At 51.8% G+C, this 25161-nt stretch overlaps 1 protein-coding gene across 4 annotated transcripts in view; it reads left to right on the top strand.

The window, feature by feature from the left end:
- The window catches only part of HK2 (hexokinase 2), a 61843-nt gene extending 37815 nt beyond the window's left edge, over positions 1-24028 (top strand). For all 4 annotated transcript variants that reach the window (XM_002709709.6, XM_089326225.1, XM_089326226.1 and 1 more), the window contains exons 4-18: positions 3045-3164; positions 3802-3897; positions 4531-4630; positions 4886-5069; positions 7898-8053; positions 9191-9424; positions 10468-10772; positions 12011-12159; positions 12342-12461; positions 15027-15122; positions 15579-15678; positions 15773-15956; positions 17833-17988; positions 19358-19591; positions 21181-24028. In XM_002709709.6, coding sequence (XP_002709755.1) covers positions 3045-3164; positions 3802-3897; positions 4531-4630; positions 4886-5069; positions 7898-8053; positions 9191-9424; positions 10468-10772; positions 12011-12159; positions 12342-12461; positions 15027-15122; positions 15579-15678; positions 15773-15956; positions 17833-17988; positions 19358-19591; positions 21181-21325 — 2379 coding nt within the window. In that variant the 3' untranslated portion in view covers positions 21326-24028. The remainder of the gene's footprint in view (positions 1-3044; positions 3165-3801; positions 3898-4530; positions 4631-4885; positions 5070-7897; positions 8054-9190; positions 9425-10467; positions 10773-12010; positions 12160-12341; positions 12462-15026; positions 15123-15578; positions 15679-15772; positions 15957-17832; positions 17989-19357; positions 19592-21180) is intronic.
- Positions 24029-25161: the final 1133 nt, after the last annotated feature.

Below are 25161 nucleotides of genomic sequence, written 5' to 3'. Positions count from 1 at the left end.
AAATCAAACACCTGAGACCATCTGGGGGGAAAAAAAAACACAAACACCAAAACTGCTGGGATAAGAGAAAGGTTTTGAGTAAATGGGAAGAAATGCTATATAAAAATGAAACAGAAAGAAAACTAAGAGTCCATTTACCCTGAAAAGGAATACTTTATGCCTAAAAGCACTAGGAAAAAGCTAGGAAAAGAGACTACTTCAGTGGCGTGATTATTGATGCTATTTTCCTCTTTTTGGGGTATTAGGGATAGATTCTAAAAACATAGTTCAAACTAAGACCAAGTCACCATCCCCCAAATTTGCGGAAGTGTTTGAAGAACTGCACCTCTGGGTAAGTGTCCGCTGGCACCTTGACTTCCACTTGAGAGCAGTGGATGGCAAACCTGGCTGGCGGCCACTTAGGGCTTTAAAAGCGAGCAGGTGCTCAGACCAACAAGGAAAAGGAAACCTGGCTAGCTTCAGAAAATGCTGCCCTTTGAGCCTTTTTATGGTAGGAAGGTGTTAGCTGTTCCTCCCTGCAGCTTATGTTTAGGTCCTCAGTAAACAGAAAAGGAGACAGTCTTCCCGTGCGAGGAAGCTGGTGGTCTCCTCCTGCCCACTTGTACAAAGAGGATGGATTCTCTGAACCCAGCTCTGGCCGGTAGGCCTTTGTGCAGGGGTAGGGTTTGTTCTGGAGCTGCCTTGGGCAACACAGCAGCTACTGACCACCTGTGGCATGGAGCACTTGAAACATGGCTACTGGGTTTGAGGGGCTACATTTTTAATCCTTGAGCATTTGAATTAATTGAAATAGCCACGGGTGGCCAGTGGCTACTGTATTGGGCAGGGCAGTATTTAATGCATCTCCGTCGCCTTTCTTTCCATGCCTCGTCCTGCTGGGAGTGCAGTGGGCAGTGGACCAGTGGAAAGCATGTGCTTTTCTTCCTTCTAAAGGGCCCTGAACCTCCAATGATGACCCTTGTCTCTGCAAAGCCTCTGTAACTTCCTTCCTTTCCAGAAACTATTTGTATTAAACATTTGTAATGTACCAGGAAGAAGGTGCTGGGAATTTGTTTAACAGATCGTATAATCTACCTTCCATCAACTTCCTGAGAGCAGAGCAGAGCTTGCTGCGTGTCTCTCTAGAAATCCCATTTACATATAAAGCTAAATGTGTCATAGGCACGGCTGCCTGAGGGAGTTGGCGAGCCCCTTGCTGGGAATCCTTCCTGCTCTTGAGCATGCTGTGGTTCAGCATCAGCTGTGGTTCGTTTTGCACCTGATCAGACGGAAGGGCAGAATCCACCAGGAAGTTCCAGTAGCACTGGCCACCTTCCAGACTGGGTTGGCCTTGTCCTCCCGGATCCTTCCTGCTGCTCATATGTCGCTCCCCCTCTTCGTGGAGGAACGACACTAAACCCTGCCTAGGCTTCATATCCGAGTCACGGCACCATTATGTCACTCCCCCTCTTCGTGGAGGAACGACACAGGACCCTGCGCTGTTGTTTTGTCTGCTCGGCCCTCCCCGGGTTTGCTGCTGGTTCTTCCCGGGTTGGCTACCGTCCCTTCCACCTCCGTGGAAGGGCGGTTCCCCCTGCCACTTTCCCCACTTCCGCGGGGGAGCGGCACACCGCCGGCCGGCTCTCTCGGGGGCTGCACAGGTGTTCCTTCAGATAGATGTTCTCTTAGATGTTCCTGGTGCATGTTGTCTCTCTCCTCCTTTATAGTCCTCTTCCACCAATCCCAACTCTGCTACCCACACGCCGAGTATGCTGCTCTCCTCCAATCAGGAGCAGATCCTGCTGCTTATTGGTTGAACTGGAGGCAGCTGTGTAGAAGCTGTTTCCTCCTCTCCCAGCGCCATATTGTGGGAGAGCAGATGCATAGAATAAGTCTTAATTCCAGTAACTTAGTCTAGTCCAAGTTGCTCCCAGTTGCTCCCCACACTCATACTCCAGGCGTCAGGGGAGCCCTAGGCCTCCCTCCCCTGACTTCTCAGTTCCGTGGTCAATGCAGATACACTCTGTTACCAGATTGCTGGGCCTACAGTAGATCAGGGCATTTCTACTTGTGTTTCTAAGACTTTCCCAGGTGATGGTGTTGGTGGTGCTGGCCCAGGGCTGCATTTGAGAATATTTGGTTTAGGGAAATCTTCCTTGCTTCTTCTTGGAGAGGAAAGGGGTAGTGGTCCTCGTCCATCCCCCGCTGCCCTTGCCTTGCAGGTGTTGCCACCTGATCCACCTGGCCCTTGGAATGGGCTCAGTCTTCAGCTTCTGCTCACTTTTTGCACCACAGTGCCCCTGCCTCAACCTCCAAGCATCTGGAGGGCCATCAGATTCTCTTGGGATCCAAGTGGGCAAGAAGGAAGCCAGCCGAAAGCCCGGCTTGTTGTGACTGCACTGTCTCCGGGGCTCAGGGCTGCTGGTCTTTCTCCCTGTGGTCATGGTTGTGAGGCTGCCCCATCACACCTCGTGCTCTTTGCAGACTTGCTGGGGGTGTTCCATTTCCAAACCAAAGATAACTTCTTGGAGTTGCCTCCAGATTAGTTTCTCACAAAGATGTAGGGGAGGGAGGGATATGAAAGTTACTTATTTTGAAGTTGGTTTATAGGATGGCAACAGGAGAATGTCCCATTGCTTCCCCTGATCACAAGGGACAGAGTGCTAAAACACTTCTGGGCCATGAGACCGGCTGTTGTTTCTGGTAAGATAAGCAGCTAGGCCTGTGTGTCGGGGGTTCTGATAGGGCCCCTCTGGGATGCTGTGACTGTCTGCTTAACTTCGGCCTCACAGGGGGATTTTCACAGTGATTTGGATAAGTGCTTTAAGTGGAAGACAAGAAATACGACCTCTAGCTGTATATATTGACTTACATATATTGACTCACTTAATCATTTTGGTCACCCCATGAGGACAGGTCCAAGTGTCATTCCGGTGAACAAAGTCTTCAAAGGAGAAATGGATCTGGCACAAATTCTATTAGTTCCTTTCTGAGCCCAAAGCCCGTGCTCTCGCTCCCCGTGCTGTGCACCTCCCTGCTCATCTTTCTGTGTTGTATGCCCTTAGCTGTTCGACCACATTGCTGAATGCCTGGCTAATTTCATGGACAAGCTGCAAATCAAAGACAAGAAGCTCCCTCTTGGTTTTACCTTCTCATTCCCCTGCCACCAGACTAAACTTGACGAGGTAAGATGGGTTTTCCGACCCTTCTGTTGCTTTGTTCTTGGGGCTGGGTAGGCTGGGGTGGACTCCTGAGTCAAATGCTGCTGTGGTGTCAGTGGTGCCCTAAGGGGGTTGAATCTGGAGAGTTCTGTCCATCTGGGTGACTCTGTGTGTGTGTGTGTGTGTGTGTGTGTGTGTGTTGGGGGCGGGGGAGATGATGACCAAGTATCACAGAAATGAGGTGCTCTTATACCCTGCCCTCCACATATATTACACAGTCTCCTTCTCCTGCTTGGGGAAACAGGAATGAGAAATAGGGACACTCCTAATTCAAAGTGTTGTGATAAAGACCTTTGGAAGAAAGACATTTGAGGAATTAATGAGGTGGTTATAGAAGTATCTGTGTTTGGTAGTTCAATAGCCTGCTCTTGCTCCTTCTTGGGGCCAGTAAATCATGAAGGAGTGAAGCATTTTCTCTCCTTACCTGGTCTTTGCTGGGGCGTGAGTTTCTTGTCCTTGGGCTGGTCAGGAGGTAACACGCATGCTCAGTGCCTTTCGTTTAGCCCAGTGACCGAAGTCTGTGCTCATGGTGGCTATTTGAGGGCTACGGCCCCAGTTTCTAGTTGTGACCATCAATGTTCAATCCTTGATCCTTTTCCAGAGTTTCCTGGTGTCGTGGACCAAGGGGTTCAAGTCCAGTGGAGTGGAGGGCAGAGACGTGGTGGCTCTGATCCGCAAGGCCATCCAGCGGAGAGGGGTGAGTGGGGTGGGGGTGCTCGGGTCCGCAGACTTCTGCATCCACGCTGGGGTCTTTCCCTGTCTGTCTTCATACTTGGTGCAAGAAGCTTTCATGGAGCTTCAGGAGACCTTTCCTCTTGTGCCTGCTGTGCTCACCGGTAGTCTTGTGTGCGATAGGATGCTTCTGAGGCTCTAGATGATCCCAGCGATTGAGTAATCTTAGCGGCAGTGCAAGGAAAACCCTTTAGTTCTTCACCTGAGAAAGACTTGGATAGCAATTTCAAGTAAGAAAGTTGGGATGCTGTTGACATGAGAATGCAATGGGACAGGGAGGGAAGATGAAGCTTTTATGGAAGAAGGGGAGAGAGAGACAAGAGGAGGAGGAGGAGGAGAGAGGAAGATGGGCTGTCTTAGTGCAGTGTTGGCTGTAACGTAGACTCCAGGGCTGCTGGTAGGGAAATTGTCCTCTGTGTTGGCCAAGCCACGTGGGCAGTGATTCCAGCCATTTGACCGGATCTGGACCCAGAGTTCTAGCTCTGACCCTCCTGGCTGGGTTAGGCGGGGAAAGCCCTGCTGCCCTGGAGCTGTGTGCCTGCTGGCCTTTTTCCATCTTCACATCTGAAACCCCCTGTGATGGTGATGGTTCCCACAGGACTTTGATATTGACATTGTGGCCGTGGTGAATGACACAGTTGGGACCATGATGACCTGTGGCTATGATGACCAGAACTGTGAGATTGGTCTCATTGTAGGTGAGTGGGCTCTGGTCAGTGGGTGGTAGGCTGGAAAGGGAGGGAGGACCTGTGATAGTTTGTACAGTCACTTTGGAGGACTAAGGCAGGACTTGTGGATTTGGGGACAGGAAAGGACCAGCCCCTGTACTGGGATGCACTGGGACTCTGGGGAGGAGACTCCTGGGCAGTCTCAGGACAGTGGTGTCAGAGGGAGGCCAGGCGCTGGCAATGGAAGGTGCTGGTGGGTGCTGAGTGGCATCTTGCTTTGGCCAGGCACGGGCAGCAATGCCTGCTACATGGAGGAGATGCGCCACATCGACACGGTGGAGGGGGACGAGGGGCGGATGTGCATCAACATGGAGTGGGGGGCCTTTGGGGACGACGGAATACTCAATGACATCCGCACCGAGTTTGACCACGAGATCGACATGGGCTCACTGAACCCTGGGAAGCAACTGTGAGTAGCCTCTTCCTGTGTGGCTGGGCTTAGGGCTTGGGCTTGGGAGCTGAGGTTGGGGGATGGCCAGTGCCAGGGGATGGTTTCCATGTTTCCTTTGTAGTGTAACATCCCCAAAAGGTTGATAAGGCACCCATCGGTTATGGAATATTTGTGACTACAGTTCACAGAGAGAGCTCTAGAAAACAGAGCCAAGTGTCGATGTCCTCCCTCTGTGTAAATTTTCCATGAAACTCTGAGCCACATAAGAAAATGATGTAAAGACGGTCAAGATTAGGATCTCAAGCATCTTTTGTAGCTCCCATCCCACCACTGTCTACAGGACAAGGCTTTGGCAGTTGGCTCCTAGTTACTGGTCAGTGGAGTCCCAGGCTTCCTGCCCCTGCTGCAGGCAGACCCAAGGCCTAGGGAGAGGCTGGCTAAGGAGCTGCCTTGGCCTCCTCCCTGGACTGTGGCCCAATCACGACCCGGATCGGATGAGGGCCCCCAGCATTTTGGACCCCAAGTGCTCTACTGTTCAGCCTTGCCGGACTTGGTTTTTAGTCACCTTTGACTCTTACAAAACATTATTTCACCCTTACATCTGCCAAACATCCCTTTTAAAGGTCTTAAAACCGGATTGCTGCAAACTCTGAAGGCAGTTGCAAAAGCATTTTGAGCAATGCACCACTCTGGTCTTCTTGTTGCTATGACGAAGTTAGGAAAGCCTGAATACAGATGTCTTCTTGGAGGTGAATGACTACCCTGTAAAGGTTGGCAGTGGCTAATCCTTTTCCATACAGGACAGGCCTTTCTTCCTCTTTAAGTCACAAGCTTCTCTCATGTGTTGAAATGTGGGACTGTGCACTTGAACTCTTTCTTAGAAGATGCTGGTTGTGTCTCCTATGGGTGACGAGAGCTTTATGAGCAGCAAAGTCACTCGCTCTCTGCCTGCCTCCCTTGCTGAGGCACACCCAAGTCATTCGGAGGAGCCATGTGTACTTAGAAAAGCCCAGAGACAGAACTGGCAGGAAGACGTTGGCAGCACATCCCTGGCTTGTCTTCAGAAGAGACAAAGGCTCAGAGGACATATGAGAGGGCTTCAAAAGGTTTGCGGAAAATGGAGTTAAAAGATAAGTTTATTTTGGTGCCCCCCCCATGTTGAAATCCACATGTAGTTTTTCCATACTATGCATTTTCCACACATGTTTTGCAAATTCCTCATTTTTGTTTTTTTTTGCATCAAAGTAGACTTATCTCTTAATTGCATTTTTAATTTTTTTTAATTTTTATTTTTTATTTTTTTGACAGGCAGAGGGGACAGTGAGAGAGAGAGACAGAGAGAAAGGTCTTCCTTTGCCGTTGGTTCACCCTTCAATGGCCGCTGCGGCCGGCGCACCTCGCTGATCCGATGGCAGGAGCCAGGTGCTTCTCCTGGTCTCATGGGGTGCAGGGCCCAAGCACTTGGGCCATCCTCCAATGCCTTCGCTGGCCACAGCAGAGAGCTGGCCTGGAAGAGGGGCAACCGGGACAGAATCCGGCGCCCCTACCGGGACTAGAACCCGGTGTGCCAGCACCGCTAGGTGGAGGATTAGCCTAGTGAGCCGCGGCGCCGGCCCTCTTAATTGCATTTTACATGAACTTTGACATGCCTTCATTTAGCAAATTTTCAGCTGGGTAACCCTGATGTTGTGACAGACAGTTCGCCTTCCCCCATACATCTCTAAATATTTTTCAAATGTTGACAAGAACAAAGTATTTAAAAATTCGGCACTTGAGAGCACCACTGGCCTTGGGGCCTCTGCTAACTTGTCAGAGAGCCGGCTTCCTGGGAGAAGATGTGCAAGCAGACACCTGAGATCCTTGCTGGTGAAGGCAGCATCCATGTGTTTAGTGCTGTAGATGTGCCCGTGCTCCCAGCCGCTTCCCCAGCCCGTCCTTAGCCCTAGAGCTGCCATACCTGTTCTTGAGCAGGTCCCTGCCGGACGGCCTGGGTTTCCTCTCTCTTAGGTGATGCTGAGTCCCTTTCGCTCTCCTGCTCCGGCTCTCCCGGCTGTAACCTGTCCTGGTCAAGGCTGCAGGCCTTGGGAGTCTCTGCTCTCTGAGAACCAGATCCCTCCTGAGATACCCAGAAATGTCCCTTCTTTGCCAGGGCTTGGTTTCCTCTGTCACATAGTCCTGGCCAAAAGACCAACGTCTGAAGGCAACAGTGTCACCTGGTGTTGAAAAACTAAATTCGCCAGCTGCCCTTGCATCCTGGGGACCAGTGGCTATTCCTTGCCTCTTACCTATCCCTGCTTGCCTTATCATCTTGTCCCACCATCCTCAGGCCCTGGGTGGTTTGGAAACCAATTTCTCAGGAATCCACAAATGGACTGCAGGTGGAGGGCAGTGAGAGGTGTTGAGTTGCTAGGCCTATGCCCCATTTTCAATCTGATTGACTTTTTTCTCTTAAAAATAAATATTGGGGTTCTACGTAAGATTTTTTTAAAAAAGCATTTCATAGCTAGAGAAGAATTTTCAAAATCACCGCCCTACCCCTAACTCACTTTAGCCAGAATTCAGACTGTAACGGAATATTCCATACCCCTTGGATGCTGTTTGATTTGGCCGCTTGAGGCCCGGTAGGTCAAAGCCTGCAGGGAAGGCCAAGCCAGCCAGCTCCTGTAGGCCCCTGAGCTGTCACTTCGCCCAATGTCTCATTCCTGGGTTGTGCTGTCCGCGTGAACTCTTCTTTGTCCTCCAACCTCTATTGTCTGTTGAAGTTTCACATGTGTGCATCTTGCTTCCACAGGAAGGTTAGAGCTCATTGACAGGGCTTTAGTTCTCTGGTCTGTATGTCCGTGCAGATTTGAGAAGATGATCAGTGGGATGTACATGGGGGAGCTGGTCAGGCTCATCCTTGTGAAGATGGCCAAGGAGGAGCTGCTCTTCGGGGGAAAACTCAGCCCAGAACTCCTTACCACAGGCCGCTTTGAGACTAAAGATGTCTCTGATATTGAAGGGTAAGCTCCCATCCCCCACCTGTTTCCCACTGGGGCTAAGGAAGGGTGGACGGGCAACTGGGGGATGGGAGTGGATGCTCGCCTTGGACACTGCAAGCACGGGCCACAAGAGGGCGCTGCACAGCCTTAATCATGGCGGGCCCTGTGGCTTCACTTCCCTTACTGGTGTCCATTCTCGGAGCGTGCTGGCTCAGGTGCTAGGAGTGGTTGGCCTCAGTGTGCAGGGACCTGGGCGTGAAAGATGGCCCCTCAATGACTCATAAGCACATGTCTCCTTTTCCTTCTCCTGAACGTCTAAAATTCCCCACAGGTGATTTTCAAAAAGGACTCTGGCCCGGCTGGGGTGCTAGTGCAGGTGGCTTTACTTTGGTTTTTGTGGTTAATGATGTCCCAACAGTCAGGCCTGATTGAAGTGGTCCTACTATTTCAGGGACCAGAGAGCAGAGAGGAAGTGATTTTGATATCAGACGGAACAATCAAACCATTCAAAAGCCTTAAGATGGAACTCTTCAGGGAACTGTGTCTACTTGTTGCTAACCGCCAAGTGGATGAAAGTATTCCTAACTCGTGAGGTGTTTAGTTTCCCTCAGCATGCTAGCACTGGCCCTGCACTGCTGTCTGAAGGCACAGAGAGATTCTGACTGCGCTAGAGAGGAAACAGGCAGACACTAGCTGGATTCAGGCACATCAGCAGGGAGCTGGATTGGAAGTGGAGCAGCTAGGACTTGAACCTGCGGCCATGTGGGATGCCTGGAGGCTTAACCTTCTATGCCACAGCGCTGGCCTGAAATACTAGTTTTTCTCACTGGAGGCAAAGGCAGCAGGAGGAGTAATAGGGCAGCTTTTTGAGGGTGTGACTTTGTGTGTGTGTGACTCTGCGTGTGTGCGTGTGTGTGTGTGTGTGTGTGTGTCTAGGAGAGGAGCCTCAGGGTGGCCATGTTGTATTGTGCCCCCTCCTCCACTTTGTCCCTCCCTTGTGGTGGGCTGAGCAGTGACAGGGACTCTGCCCTCACTGGGAGCTGGAGTTTGCTGGAGCTGAGGGCTTGTCCTGCAAGCTCCTGCCTCCCTCCCACGAGCTCACAAACCCACAAGCCCATGTGCCCACACATGCTCACGAGCCATCTTTCCAATTCCCAGGGAGAAGGATGGCATCAAGAAGGCTCTGGAGGTCCTCGTGCGGCTCGGCCTGGACCCGACACAGGAGGACTGCGTGGCCACTCACCGCATCTGCCAGATCGTGTCCACGCGCTCGGCCAGCCTGTGCGCGGCCACGCTGGCGGCTGTGCTGCGGCGCCTCAAGGAGAACAAGGGCGAGGAGCGGCTGCGCTCCACCATCGGGGTCGACGGCTCTGTCTACAAGAAACACCCGCAGTGAGTCAGCCTCCTGGGGCCCGGGGGGACCCCACGGGCAGGCCGCTTCCGTTTTGCCTCCCAGGTTGGGGTGGGTGGACTATGGAGCATGAGTCTGAGGGTCTCAGCCCTGACGTGAGAGGTGGTGGTTCCTGAAGACTGCACGTGACGTGGGCCCCACATGGAGCTCCCCTAGCTGCTGCACACTTTCCCAGTGCGTCCCTCTGTCATCATTCCTGCTCGTCCCTGCAGGTGCTGGGTCCTCTGTCCAGGGCCACTACAGCCCAGTTGGTTTTCTGCCGCCCCTGCTGGGCTTTGGTATTCAGTATAGACTGTCCTATTCCCACCATGATCCCTCGGGCCCCATATGCCAAAATGTTCACATTCCGGTTGAGACCTGGAAGGCTCCCGTCTGCTAGCCCAGTGCCTCAGAAGCTTCCGCCTGCACGCTCTGAGGTTCTCAGAGGCAGGTTCTGGCTCAGAATGTCTGGGGTCAGCTCGCCACCCTGCATCTCTCTAACAGCGCCGGGGAGGCTGCTGGCCCGCAGCCCCGGGAGCAAGATCCTGGCTCAAAGTAGCCGCCACCTGGAGACTTTTTGCTGAACATACCTGTTACCCTTTGCTGCTCACATACTTTTGGGATCATGGGCAGAAGTGAGACCAAAGTCCAGAAGAACGTTCCAAGTTTTCCAATATTGGGTCTTTCCCAGGTAGCACCTAACGAAATGAGGGATGGAGCATGAAAAGTAGGTGGTGTCAGAATCAACTGATGGCACTGGGCGGCTCCAGCAGGGAGGGGGTCTCTACCATGTTGGGTAGAGGCGCTTGGTGAGGAAGAGGAAGTCTTGTGTGACTGCGTTCGGGGGACAGTTACGTTCAGAGTAGGGTGACCCCAGCTGAATATCTGCATGTTTACACAGTGACCCCTGCCGTGGGAAAAGTTGGGGAGAGGCTGTCAGGGCAGCATCTGCTCCTGCAGGTGCCTTGGGGCTCTTGGGCTGAGAAAATGCATTGTCGGTTCTGACCGTGGACACCTGTCTCTTGTCCCGCATGGGCGACTGCAGTTTCGCCAAGCGTCTTCACAAGGCCGTGCGGAGGCTGGTGCCCGACTGTGATGTCCGCTTCCTCCGCTCCGAGGATGGCAGTGGCAAAGGGGCGGCCATGGTGACAGCGGTGGCCTACCGGCTGGCTGACCAACACCGAGCCCGCCAGAAGACCCTGGAGGCCCTGAAGCTGAGCCACGAGCAGCTGCTGGAGGTGAAGAGGAGGATGAAGTTAGAAATGGAGCGTGGCCTGAGCAAGGAGACCCACGCCGTGGCCCCGGTCAAGATGCTGCCCACCTACGTGTGTGCCACTCCCGACGGCACAGGTACGCGCGCGGCAGGCCTGCGCCTGGTGTGCTGGGCGTGCCTTTGCACTGGTGTGGATGTTGGCCATTCTCGTTGCATGTTCAGACCAGAACAGGTTCCGTCAGCTATGTTAGTGGGGGATTCCAGGGTGTGATAAACACAACCAGGGTTTCCAACGGACAGTCATAGCAGTCAGTACTTTAGAATTCTCACTGTGGGTCCAACTTAATCTGTGTTAAGGTAACAAGATTAACGCCTCCTTTTGTTTATTAACAAGCTGCTGTATTTGGCAGGAAGCTGAGGCACAGAAAAGAAACCTGCCTAAGTTCAAACAATTAGAAAATGTCAGAGTAGGGATTCACACCCAAGAATTCAGTTTTCAGAGCCTTCTCTGGATTTGCAAACCGCGGCCCAAGGGTCAGATTTGGTTCATGTGTGTGTTTGTAAATAAAGTTTTATTAGAAGACAGCTGTGCCTGTTCATGGGTACATTGCCTGTGGCTGATGGCAACACTGAAGCAGTAATCAGTGGCTGGAGCAGAGACTGAATGGCCCACAAAGCTCATGGTGTCTGGCCCTGTACAGAAGTATCTGAGTCCCTGTGTAGATCTTGTAAGCAAAGAAATGATGTTCTTGCAATTCTAAGGGAACCACCCATGAGCAGGCTGGTGGATGTAGCACAATGGGTACGGGTTCCTGAGGCAGCAGCCAGGACTTGGCCCTTGCTGAACCCTGTTCTGGCTGTGTGGCCTCAGGCAAGTGACTTACCCTAGCTCAGCCAGGTCTCAGTCATCCAAGAAGGAATAAGATCCATCTCCTGCAGCGCTGCTAAGGGATTGGATGAGGACTGTGTAGCCTATTGTACTTGCTCAGCAGAGGAGGTGTTGCTCATTTTAAATAATTTCCCTTCCAGTTCCTTTAAAGATCTGGGCTCTGCTAGAGTCCTAGTATCCTAGAATCTAAACAGGGTGGCATCAGACTTGGCAGGAATGGTGTGTTTGGATGGCTTTAAGCGTCCTAGATCAGCATCCCCTGCCTTCTGCTGAGCTCAGTCTGACTTCTGGAGCCCCTCCACTTGCGTTCAAAGGATCCAGCAGGGATCTGGCCCAGGGGATCTTCACTGTTAGGTGGAGCTCACCGCCCATCACCCCCAAGGCTGGGGAGGGGCCCCTCCCCCAGGGGAGGGGCTTTCGACACGGCAGTCTGCCCTTGTGAGGTGGGGATGCCCCAGCTCACCACCTTCTGGGTCTCTTTTCCAGAGAAAGGAGACTTCCTGGCCTTGGACCTCGGAGGAACAAACTTCCGGGTGCTGCTGGTGCGGGTGCGGAACGGGAAGCGGCGCGGCGTGGAGATGCACAACAAGATCTACTCCATCCCGCAGGAGGTCATGCACGGCACGGGGGATGAGGTGAGGCGCGCACACTCTGGCAGGCCCCGGTGGACTTCTGGCCTTCGAGGTCAGCACGGTCTGCCCACCCTTGGCCTGGCCGGTCTTGGGCCCAGGCTTGCGTTTCTTCTGGATGCAGACCCTGTGGGGGGAGCCTGGCCTGGCCGGAGCCCCTCCCTGAGCGCCCCCACTTGGCCCTGCAGCTCTTTGACCACATCGTGCAGTGCATCGCCGACTTCCTGGAGTACATGGGCATGAAGGGCGTGTCGCTGCCGCTGGGCTTCACCTTCTCCTTCCCGTGCCAGCAGAACAGCCTGGACGAGGTAACGGCCCTCCCCGGTGTGCTCTGGGGACTGCTGAGCCGCGAGCAGGGAGGAGAGGGCGGCAGCGGCCAGGAGGAAGGAGCCACCCCTTGGTGGGAATGACTCAGTCCAGGCCGGTGGCGGTTAGGTAGGTTGGCTCAGCTGTAGCAGTCTTTGGGGTGCCGATCATGTGAATTAAAATATTAGCAACTTACATCTTCTAGGCACTTTTTTTTCCCTTAAAGATTTAATTATTCATTTGAAAGGGAAAGTTAGGGAGAGGCAAAAGGAGGGGAGGGGGGGAATCTTCCATCTGCTGGCTCACTCCCCAAATGGCTGCCATGGCTTCCGACTGAAGCCGGGAACCAGGAGATTCTTCCAGGTCTCCCACCTGGGTGTCAGGGCCCAAGCACATGGGCCATCCTCCGATGCTCTCCCAGGCGTATTAGCAGGGAGCTGGTTCGGAAGTGGAGCAGTAGTGACTCAAACTGGTGCTGCAGGCAGTGGCTTAACACACTGCACCAAGGCACCAGCCCCAAGCACTTACTTTGTACCAGGTACTTCATGAGACTTCCTATGTGCCTTTATCTCCTGTGGTTCTCATAGCCACGACAAAGGGCCTTTGTATACAGCCTGGGCGCGGCCACGCTGCGATTTCAATTCTGGCTTCCTGACACCTGAGTCCATGCTCGCCATGATGCTGCTGCAGGCCCTCTTCACAGGATCAGGACGTGTTCATTCTGCCTCCTGTTGTGCGGACGCCTTGGCTCTTCCCTAGTCTCCCCTTTGCCTCTCATTCCCCTTCAGCTGGCCTTGGATCAAGGACATGGTTCTCGGCACGAGGGCACTGAGAAGTGGAAGGGAACTGAAGGGGCGATGCCTGGGTGTGGGCTGAGGACTGGTGTGGCAGATATCCGAACACCGTCATCTAAGCCGTTTTCTCTCTGTAGCTGCCCGCATGCTTGCTGTAGGTGCCTGGCGTGTGTGCTGTGGACGCAGTTGCTGGGTACACAAGGCTTGGCTCCTGCCTTAGACACTTACAGATAAGAAGCGAGCTTGGAAGTGAGAGCTGCTGCTTGGAGCACAGCACCACTAGGAGGTGAATCCCTAAGGACGTGCAGTGAGACGTTAATCTGCTCATGCACCTGGGGCCCACAAGGAGCCCTTGGAACAAGGCGGAGGACGGAGGTGATGGGGAAGAAAGGCAGACAGGCCTGGCCGGTGTGGGGAAGGCCATGCGGGTAGAGGTGGCCAGAGCAGAGGAGCCCACCCCTGTGATGAGGAAAGGCCAGCGTGTCCCACAGCGTCCCTGGAACACTGACCCTCAAGTTGCTCAACTGAGTTTTATGAACGCCTCCTCCTTCTCCCTCCCCTTAGAGTTCAGCTCCCTATGCGCACTGGTATTATTAAGGTTTTGGGAAATCCTACAGCGGAAACCCTGCTTAGGGGTGGGTGTGTGGCCTGGTAGTTAAGATGCTGGGTTGAAATGTGTGCATCCTGCCGGCGCCGCGGCTCACTAGGCTAATCCTCCACCTTGCGGCGCTGGCACACCGGGTTCTAGTCCCGGTCAGGGCACCGGATTCTGTCCCGGTTGCCCCTCTTCCAGGCCAGCTCTCTGCTGTGGCCCGGGAGTGCAGTGGAGGATGGCCCAAGTGCTTGGGCCCTGCACCCGCATGGGAGACCAGGATAAGTACCTGGCTCCTGGCTTCGGATCAGTGTGATGCGCCGGCTGCAGCGTGCCGGCCGCGGCGGCCATTGGAGGGTGAACCAATGGCAAAGGAAGACCTTTCTCTCTGTTTCTCACACTGTCCACTCTGCCTGTCAAAAAAAAAAAAAAAAAAAAAAAAGAAATGTGTGCATCCTACATTGGAGTGCCTGGATTCAAGTCCTGGCTTCACTCCCAATTTCAGTTTCCTGCTAATGTGCATTGTTGGAGATTGATGAGCAGAGGACTGCCCATGTAGTTGGGTCCCTGCCACCCACATGGGAGACCTGGATTGAGTTCCTGGATCATGGCTTCAACCTGACACAGCCTGAGCTGTTCTGGGCATTAGGGGTGTGAGCTAGCAGCTGAGAATTCCTCCTCTTTCTCTTGGTCTCTATTCCTCTGGGGAAAAAAAAAGGCTCATAGACACAGGAATCTGAAAATGAAGAGACACGCTGCGTGCTATTAAAGGACAGGGATAGGGCAGAGTGCCCAGTGAAGGAGACACGTGTAGAGGGACATTTGCATGGTGCTTATGAGCCCATTCATCAGCAGCAGGCCTGGAGGTGGGTCCTGCTCCTCTCTCCTAAGCTGGAGACTGTGAGTAAGTTGTTCTGGAACCTGAGTTACCTATGAAGTGGGCCTGATAGTGATGAAGGCTCCACAAGCTGGCTGTGAGGGTGAAATGAGGCAACACACGTGATCTGTATGCTTAGCCCAGCAGTGTGTAGAAGGCGCTCAGTAAACCCATGCATGTCCCTGAGAAGTGGGGTTAGCACTCCTCGTGCGTGAGGTTGAAAGCTGGAAGTGCAGCCGGGCCCCTGGGAATGACTCGGGAACCCTTCTCTGACTTCCTGTCCATGCCCACGTGTGGTTTTTAGAGCATCCTCCTCAAGTGGACGAAAGGCTTTAAGGCATCCGGCTGTGAGGGCGAGGACGTAGTCAGCCTGCTGAAGGAAGCCATCCACCGGCGAGAGGTGAGAGACGTGGCATCTCCTTGATGCCTGAAATGCATTCAGAAACGGAGGGGAGCATTAAGGACAGGTGCACTGGTCAGGGAGGGGGAGGAAGTGCCTAATTCACTGCATAATTATTGAGTGTCCCCTCCGTGTCAAGCCCTGCTGTTGGCCTGGGGATTCAGGAGTGGCCACAGCAAAGTCTTGTTCTGTAAACATAAACCCCAAGGCCCAGTGGCAGGTGCTCTTCAGGGCTGTGACGAGCAATGAAGTTGGGTGGGAGTGAGCAGATAAGAGTGGGTGGGCTGGGGAGGAGCACCTGAACAGCACGGCTAGGGGTGGTCTCTCTGAGGAGGTGACATCTGAGCAGACGTGAACAAAATAAGAATTTGAAACATTACAGTCATGTAAATCTCTGGAGAAGTCTGGAAGTCGGGGGCTCACTGGTGGCCTTGGCCTGTGCTTCTGTCCTCTCAGGAGTTTGACCTGGACGTGGTTGCCGTGGTGAATGACACCGTGGGAACCATGATGACCTGTGGCTACGAAGACCCTCACTGTGAAGTCGGCCTCATCGTTGGTGAGGACCGGACTGCCCTTCTGTGTGGGGATGCAGGGACTCAGGAGGGCGGGAGGCCAGGGCTGAGCAGGGCTCGCGCTTCTCTGACTGGCAGGCACGGGCAGCAATGCCTGCTACATGGAGGAGATGCGTAACGTGGAGCTGGTGGACGGGGACGAGGGGCGGATGTGCATCAACATGGAGTGGGGGGCCTTCGGGGACAACGGGTGCCTGGACGACTTCCGCACAGAATTCGACGTGGCTGTGGATGAGCTTTCCCTCAACCCTGGCAAGCAGAGGTAGGCGCCCAGCTCGTGTGGATCCTGCATCCCAGGACTGCATGGTGAACAGCCATCAGACCTTCTGTGTCAGCATTTCCCGAGATAACTCGTTCTCTTGCGGGGTTAGCAGAGGAGGTTGCTTTGGGAAGGTTTCTTGTCAAGTGCACACGAGAAGCTGTGACTTAGTTGGTGTAGGCAGCAACTGTCGCCCCAAGGCTGGGAGAGCAGGTGGGAGAGGCACCATAGCCAGGACTGTGAGGAAAACAAATTGGAAGGGCAGACACCTGCTGCTACCAGGGTGAAGAGGTGTTGCTAGTGCAGGTGGGAGTCAATCTTTTCTTCCTCCATCCATTAGCATCCAGTGTCCTCTGTTGTCAGAACTGAGCAGGGGACCAGTCCCGGTGTCACAAAGCTCCACGTATGGTGGGGACGAGGGTCTGAGCTCAGAGACAATGCCTGAAGGTCTAACATACTTTTCATTAGGAAAATGTTACCTGTGGCTGGCGGCGCAGCTCACTAGGTTAATCCTCCGCCTTGCGGCACTGGCACACCGGGTTCTAGTCCCAGTCGGGGCGCCGGATTCTGTCCCGGTTGCCCTTCTTCCAGGCCAGCTCTCTGCTGTGGCGCGGGAGTGCAGTGGAGGATGGCCCAAGTGCTTGGGCCCTGCACCGCATGGGAGACCAGGAGAAGCACCTGGCTCCTGCCATCGGATCAGTGCGGTGCGCCGGCCGCAGTGCGCCAGCCACGGCGGCCATTGGAGGGTGAACCAACAGCAAAGGAAGACCTTTCTCTCTGTCTCTCTCTCTCACTGTCCACTCTGCCTGTCAAAATAATAATAATAATAAAAAAAAAAAAGTAACCTGTAGTGTTTCCTAACTGCATTAATTAGGGATCCTAGTTCTGCAGAATGCACTTTGCAAAACATTTATCTAGAGTAGCGGTCCCAGCCTACAAAGGTATAGGTGCCAGGTAGGCAGCATTACAGAAGGAAGCAGGCTGGGGCAAGACATGGTGGGTAGCTGCGGGATCTTGGTTGAAACTGGAGACCTTGACTTTTTTTTTTTTTAGAGTAATTGATTTATTTGAAAGGCAGAGTTAGAGAGAGAGAGAGAGAGAGAGAGAGAGAGAGAGATCTTCCATCTGCTGGCTCACTCCACTAATAGCCGCAATAGCAAGGACTGAGTCAGGCTAAAGCCAGGGGATTGGAACTCCATCCAGGTCTCCCCCTCCCAGAGGTCCAAGCACTTGGGTCACCCTCTGCTGCTTTCCTAGCTGCATTAACAGGGATCTGGATCAGAAGTGGGACAGCCAGGACTGGAACCAGTACCCATATTGGATGCCAGTGCTGCAGGCAGCAGCTTAACTGGCTGTGCCACAGTGGCGGCCCCAACCTTGACTTTTTGAATGGTGTTGTGCTGGGCCAAAGACCCTCAAGTCATTGGCATGGTCATGTTCGGTTCCAGTAGCCAGGACAAGGAGTCTACAGTTGTTATTAGTGATTTGATTTGTGCTGGATAGGCCCAGAAGAAAGCATGCCAAATGTCTAGTGAAGTTAGGGATTAAGATGGCATCCGAATGTGGTGGGGTTTGTGTGTGTGCTTCCTCTTGAGGAATTGGGAGTAGGCCTTGGAAATGATCCAGGAAGGTGGGACAGTTCCAGGGAGCCCTGTGGGCCTTGTGCGCCACCATCAGTTTGGCTGCGGGTGACAGATCAGCATGTGAGAACACCAGGTATCTTGCCCAAGTGAACTTGGTGGTGTTACCTTTCACGCTAAGAGGAGTCAGCATGCCCTCGATTTTCTCGTGCGTTGGGATGACTGAGCTGGCCTCTTCATGTCTCAGCACATCCTGCCCCCTTCCAGTTTAACCTCCATGAACGTTGCCCACCCTGCAGGTTTGAGAAAATGATCAGTGGCATGTACCTGGGCGAGATCGTCCGGAACATCCTCATCGATTTCACCAAGCGTGGGCTGCTCTTCCGAGGCCGCATCTCAGAGCGACTTAAGACCAGGGGAATCTTTGAAACCAAGTTCCTGTCTCAGATTGAGAGGTGAGAGTTTTAAGCTTGGGGCAGGGTGAGACTACGTCCTCCATTTTTCTCTTGGCTAGAAAAGCTAACGGAGCCACAGATCCAGGAAGATCAGGGCATGGCTTTTACAAAGGTCACTTCCGAGGCCAAGACATTGCTATCTCCAGGGTCATAATGGATAGGGGTCATTTTAGGCGCAAATATAGTCCTGCATCACCAAACAGTGAGGATACATCATGGGCCCGCTGCCTGGCTACGGTCCTCCGTTGACCAAAATGTCATGATGCGGTGCATGACCACATGTCACATTCTCATGCAAGATCATGCTAAGCATGGCACGAGGCCACACGAGGTGATATTGTTGGGTTTCAGACCACCTACCTAAGGTAGATGGATGCCTGTTCGTAGGATGTCAGTTGACATGGACAGGGGGAGATAACCCCCTAAAGCACCAGGTTCTCCGGGAGTTCCTTGTTCCCAACTGCCTGCCGTGGTCACCAGGTAACCGGAACTGAGGAAAGAGCTAAACGTCAGGCAGTGTAGACCTGGTCTTCTGTGGCCCAGGGTAACAGCACAGCCTTAGTTACTAAAGGGCTCTGACACTGACTTTTGAATTTGGAGATTTTTCTGCCATTGGATTGGTACTCATCAGACCAGTGCTTCTCTACAATCCAAGAGCAGAAAAATCTCCAAATTCAGATGTCAATGTCAGAGCCCTTTAGTTACTAAGGCTGTGCTGTTACCCTCGGGGCATGGAAGACCAGGCACTGGCCAGCTGCTGTGAATGGGCCCCTAGGGCTTCACACCAGTGAATAGAAAATGTATTCTGGTTTATGTGTCTCTCTATGAGCAAGGAGATGGTTCCCAAAATAGCCCCTCTCCTATGATAGAGTTTGTTCTTCCTACCATTTTATTTATATTTGTTTCATAAATAGAGCATAAGCTGAGTTCAGACCACAGGGAACAGGGCAGCAGAAATAGAGCAGGAGTCCGTCGCTGGTCAGCTCTTGCTTCTCCTGCAGACCCAGGAACAGCAGTGAAAGAAAGGACATAAGAGCTTTGCAGCTGGGACTGCCACATCTGGGCATTCGCACTGCCTTTACTATTTCCAAGTGCATGGAAGACACAGGTTTTGAGTCTCAGTTTTGTGGTGCAGTGCCCTACCTTGCCTGGACAGGGTGGCATGGGAGCTGCTCCTTCATGTTCCTGTCATTCTCAGGCAGAGCAGTGTGGTCCAGTGTGTGGGATCGGGAGCCACCTCACAGGCCACGCTCCCCAGAGGGCCAGACCCCCATGGAGCCACTCCTGGTAGAGGATCCAGGCCCGGGAGTGGGGGCCACGAGCTCTCGTGGCACATGGCTGACCACCCACTGTCTCTTTCTTGCTCCAGTGACTGCCTGGCCCTGCTCCAGGTCCGTGCCATCCTGCACCACTTGGGGCTCGAGAGCACCTGTGATGACAGCATCATCGTCAAGGAGGTGTGCACTGTGGTGGCGCGGCGGGCAGCCCAACTCTGTGGCGCAGGCATGGCCGCCGTGGTAGACAAGATACGAGAAAACCGGGGGCTGGACACTCTCAGAGTGACAGTGGGCGTGGACGGGACCCTCTACAAGCTGCATCCTCAGTGAGTATCTGGGCTCAACCCTTCCGCTGGCTTCCTCTTCCACCTCTCCACTCTCCTCCTTCTCTCTTTCTTAGAAACGTTTTATGGTGGCTTAATCAGCCATTCTGAGGAGTGTGACTATATACTGTGCGTTACAGTTTGAAGACCAGAAGTAGGCCTGTGTTTGTCTGAGCCCCTCTGCAATCACAACTTCGCTACGCCACAGACAAGTTCTGTTTTGAATGAATCTCTTGCTTTTCTTTCCACCGTGGATCCATGTGTCTAGCTCTGTTGGTTAGTTTACATGGAATCGTGGGATCTCTTCCGTGAATGGCTTTTCCCACACAGTGTGCATGGTTTTGAGATGATGCATCCACACTAAAGTATGCGGTTGTAGTTCATTCACGTGCGGGGCTGGAGAGCATGCCCTTTTGAGTATATCACAGGTCATTCTACTGTTGAAGTGACTTCTGGATTTGACTATTTCAAACAGTGCTGTTGTGAGTGTTCTAGTTCTATGCTGGAACGCAAGCAAGAGTTTTTTTCCTACAGTCTAGAGCGGGAGTTGGCAAATCACAGTCACTGACTGTTTTTGTCGATGTTTTGTTGGAACTCAGCCTGGCCTATTTGTTGACGTCTTGTCTGGTCGCTCGCATGCTACCATGGCAGAGTAGTCAAAACAGACCAAATGGCCTTCAAAACTGAAAGTATTTCCTACCCGATCCCTTACAGAAACTTGGCCATCCTTTCATCCGTCTCTCTTCTTCTTTTTCTACCCTTATCTCCATTTCTCTGTTCTCTTCTTCTCTCATTTGCACATGTTTTGAATAATTTATTTTGAGGACAGGAAGTGCCCCAGACTTTGTCCCCTGGAAGACTTTCAGCTGAAGGTTAAGGAGTAGACCCACGCCCTGGCTGGAGTAGGAGACAGGGAGTCTTTCACTGAACTCTTTACCGCTTGCATCGTAATTTGTTTTAAGAGATTCTTCTAGAGTCTACACAGTTAGTGAAGGAGCCTTTTCTTGATCAGTGTCACTGCAAAAAAGGGGCCTGCATTCTAGATGACGACTAGGAGGGTCAAGAAACCCAGCCCCCAGCCCCCAGCCCCCAGCCCCGGGGTCGAGTGCAGATTTCCCCAGGGAGAACATCCTGACCTGCTGGGAAAATGTGTGCCTTTTGTGTTCAGTGGCATTTTGGAGTGGATGTGGTTTGATGTGAGGCAGTGCCCTTGGAAAATATAAAATTATATGCCCTGCTGAGTTTTGGAATGAGCTCTGCACTTCCGCAGGGCATGCTCGTGGCTTCTCTGACTGTTGAACTGTTCTTTCACTGATGAGTTTTCAGGGCATAATTTGCCAGAATCTCTGACATTTGTCCCAAAGGTGAGTCCTAGTCCCCTCAACTGCCCACTGTGATATAGAACTTGAGCATAGTGCTAGCATCCCCAAGCCCCTGTTTTCTGGTAGGTAACAGGTAATAAATGTTTCCTGCATTGTAGCTGTCATCCTTCTCTATAGTCACTGCTGGGTCTCCAGGGTCACTTCCTAGGGTCTCATCTCTGAGGACACAAATCCGTCCCGACTAAGGGGCTTTTCTCCTGTGTCTTCCAGCTTTGCCAAAGTCATGCACGAGACAGTGAAGGAACTGGCTCCGAAATGTGACGTGTCCTTCCTGGAGTCAGAGGATGGCAGTGGCAAGGGGGCGGCTCTCATCACGGCCGTGGCCTGCCGCATCCGCGAAGCCGGACAGCGATAGGACCCCTGGCATCACAAGGGACTTCTGGTTCCTCCCTCCCTGGTTTTAAATCATAAAGCATCACCCCTTGTGCCAGAGACCAACCCCTTGGCAGAGAGGATCCCATTGGACTGGGTTTTGTCTCTGTAATTACTCACTGTAGAGTTCGGTACCTCAGCCTTGGCCCTTCTCCGATACATACACGTTGGAGTAAGAATTTGTCCACACCGGTCACAACCAGCTCCATCGGTTCTCTTAAAACTAGAAAAAGAAATTAACTCTTAGTAATAATACCCCTGATCGTATTCCACATCCCTATAGATTCCAAAGGATAGGGATGCCGATGGAGAGAGCTATTCATCATGGAGCCTGAACGTAGCGTTCTCTGTGAAGAGCAGCCCCCAGCGTGGGTCCTGCTGATCCCGTTTCTCCCATCAGAGACCTGGGTGGTCTCATCCAAGTGAGCCTGATTCTCCTGCAGACAACTGGGGGGTAGAAGGAGAGGTGGCAGTGGAGGGAACGGGTTTCCACGGGGCAGCCGCTCTTCAACCTCATCTATATGTGTTTGCCCTGTGGATTCCAGCATTTGCTCTCCCTGGAATCAAGAATCCCATGTCTGGGCAATGAAACCAAAGCCAGGAATCGATACTTCTTGCACCTGGGCTCAATGCAGGTGCATGGATCATCCATGAACAGTGGACCTCTGCGGGAGGGAGAGCATTTCGGTTTGTTTTTAAGATTGTTTTTCCTGTAAAAGTGAAAACACTGTATTTTCATTTTAATTTATGTTTGAAATTTATTTAGTTGATGAAGTAGGTCTGTTTCATGTTGACATGTAATGGTCAATTGTATGTAATGTATTTATATGTTAATTTGTTATGTATATAGAACTGCAGAGTCTCCGTGGACTTGGCCTCATAAGTAGATTAGTGTAGTTAAGGATGGAAGGTGACAGTACTGACAGAGTTACTAGAAATACCTCGTTCACCTGCCGGAAGAGAAGGGAAGCCTCTCCTGGGTGAGTGAATGGCAAAGCAGCCGCCGTCTATCACTTCCTTCCCTGTAGGCTTAGGAACATTTGGAAGGCAGGGACAGGGACAGGAGTTGGGCCTGTGGCTTGGAGAAGGAACCACAGCAATTGCTGCTCTGTCTAGAGACTCTCCTGGTGCAACAAGGAAACCAAAGGATTCATTTCACATGGACTCATTGTGTAGACATCTTTATTCTCTTTTTAGGGCAGTGAGCACTCACGGTACTTCAGAGTTCTGAGAAGATGAAGGAAGCCACCAAAAATGTGTAAAAATCGCTATCTAATCATCAAACCAAAACGAAGCAATTAAATAACCAAACAAAACCTCAGGGACATTTGTTGTCAATGTATTAGTGCCCTCCTAGAAAATGACACCTTGGGTTTGTTTAGTGAATGTTTTGCAGGAAGCATCCATGTGCTTTCTTAGGCTGAACTGGCATTGGTGTGCTGACCGTTTTTGTGTTTTATACACAGTATTTATTTCAAACTGTTGGGAGGGATGGCAGTGTTATAAAAGCTTCCCTACCCTATTCTTACAGAGTGTGATTAATTCTGAACCCCCAAGGCCCATTTCTGCCCCCAGATATGCACAACCACAGCCATTCAACCTGGACACACGTAGGGGCCAGAGCTGTGGCTTAGTGGGGTGAGACTGCCGGCATCCCATATGGGCACCAACTCAAGCCCCAGCTGCTCCACTTGCAATCTAGCTCCAGGCTAATGCACCTGGGAAAGCAGTGGAAGATGGCCCCAGTGCTCGGATCTCTGCCACCTACATGGGAGACCCAGAGGAAGCTCCTGCCTCTGGACTTCAACCTGGCCCAACCCAGCCATTGTGGCCATTTGGGGAGTGAGCCCAGTGGGTGGAAGATGTCTCTCTTTCTCTCTGTCTCTCCTTCTGTCTTTAAAACTCTGCCTTTCAGATAAATAAATCTTTAAAAACAAAACAAAGTAAACCTGGACACATGTGATATAGAGAATGGCCTCGTAACACTACTAAATAAAATGCGAAGGTTGGAACGGGAATTTGAAGGATAGACTCAACTGCACCTGCTTTTTGCACATTTTCCAAACTTGTACTACAAACAAGGCTTGATTGTCACTTTTTAACAAAGCAAAGTAAAAAATAAGTGAAAACTCTCCAGCCTCCTGGGAAGCTCAGAAGGAATGGGCCAGTTCCTTCTCATTTGTTCCAGGCTCCCTTTGTCTGGGGTAGCTCCTCTGCTGTTCCCATCTGCACCAATTGAACCAGAATGTGGGCGCCTCCCTCTCTAATGAAAGCCGAAAGCCACCTGCAGGTTTGTGGGTCACAAAAAGGTACCTATGAAATAGAGATGAATTTCAACTTAAACTTGAAAATTAGACATCATCTGTGAAATGGCACATTTCTTAAAGGTAGTCGGGAAGCATGTGTAACTATTAAAGATGTGTTGTTGGTTTCTAAAAAGGAATGATGGAAATGCATTTTAAAAATGTTTGTGTTCCCAGCGTTTGGGTGACAGCTCCTAGCTGCTGCTGCTGCTTTGCTTGGTGTAAATACAGTGGGTCTCAGTCTTTGGGGTGTGCTGACAAGCGCATCCTCTCAAATCCTTGAGCACTCAGTCTAGTGAAGATGTTGTCATGTACAATAAAGAACTAGTTGAATTAACTATGTGATGTTAACTATTATTAATAAATTTTAACATTTTTCAAAATAGTGTGTGATTCTTGGACACTTTCAAGAGTATGTTTATTTCGGGGGCATAACCATACTTCCAGAGCTGGTGCTGAGGGAAAGCTGCCCCCTGCAGCACCAGCATCCCATATGGGCGCCAGTTCTAGTCCCGGCTGTTCCTCTTCCGATCCAGCTCTCTGCTATGGCCTGGGATGGCAGTAGAGGATAGCCCAAGTTCTGGGCCCCTGCACCATGTGGGAGACTGGGAAGAAGCTCCAGGTTCCTGGCTTTGGATAGGCATAGTTCCAGTTATTGTGGCCATTGGGGAGTGAACCTACAGATGGAAGACAGACTCTTTCTCTGCCTCTGCCTCTCTGTAACTCTTTCAAATAAATATATGTGTTTTTTTTTTTTTTAAATACTTCCTGGCCAGTTTGATGAATCATTTATGAGTGCCCTGATTTTTAATGTATGCCATCTTGTGCTATCCACAGATTGGTTCCAGGACTTACTATGGATACCAGAAATTGTAGATACTCAAGTTCTTTATAAAATGGTGCAGCATTTGCCTATAATTTACACAATATTCTCATGTACCTTAAATCATCTCAAGATTACTTACAATACCTAATGCTATGTAAATATTATGCAGTATTGTTTAGGGAATAATATTGGGGTGGGGGGAGTCTCTGAATATTCACCACAGACTCGATTTTTTTCAGATACTTCTGACCCGTGGTTGGTTGAATCTGTGCTGTGGGCCCCCAGATTCAGGGGCCACCCATGTGGGTCTGACAGGCACGTGGCTAAGACCACCTGATCCCAGACCTTGGCCTTCCCAGAAACCCCATCACAGTGGACCTGTGCTGTCCTCGAGCCCCTGGATGTCATCACTCAGAAACCATGGCCGGTCCTCGGCCTGCTGCTCAGCAGCCTGGCTGGCACGTGGCATAAGCCAGGATCTCTACAGGCAGACTTGGTTCACATTCAGTACAGATAACCCTTGTGTGAACATCCACAAAGCACTCATCTTGGGACAGGCACTGAGGCACCCTGGGCTAAGCTGTTACCTGTGACACTGGCATCCCATGAGAGCACCGATTCAAGTCCCAGCTGTTCCATTTCCAATCCAGCTCCCTGTTAATATGCCTGGGAAGGCAGCAGAAGATGGCC

Source organism: Oryctolagus cuniculus, chromosome 2, assembly GCF_051225735.1.
Source record: "Oryctolagus cuniculus isolate XC-2025 breed Fujian yellow rabbit chromosome 2, ASM5122573v1, whole genome shotgun sequence".
In the NCBI taxonomy this organism is placed as follows: domain Eukaryota; kingdom Metazoa; phylum Chordata; class Mammalia; order Lagomorpha; family Leporidae; genus Oryctolagus; species Oryctolagus cuniculus.
The sequence above is the reverse complement of the archived record's forward strand: the minus strand, read 5'-3'. Positions and strand labels throughout refer to the sequence as shown.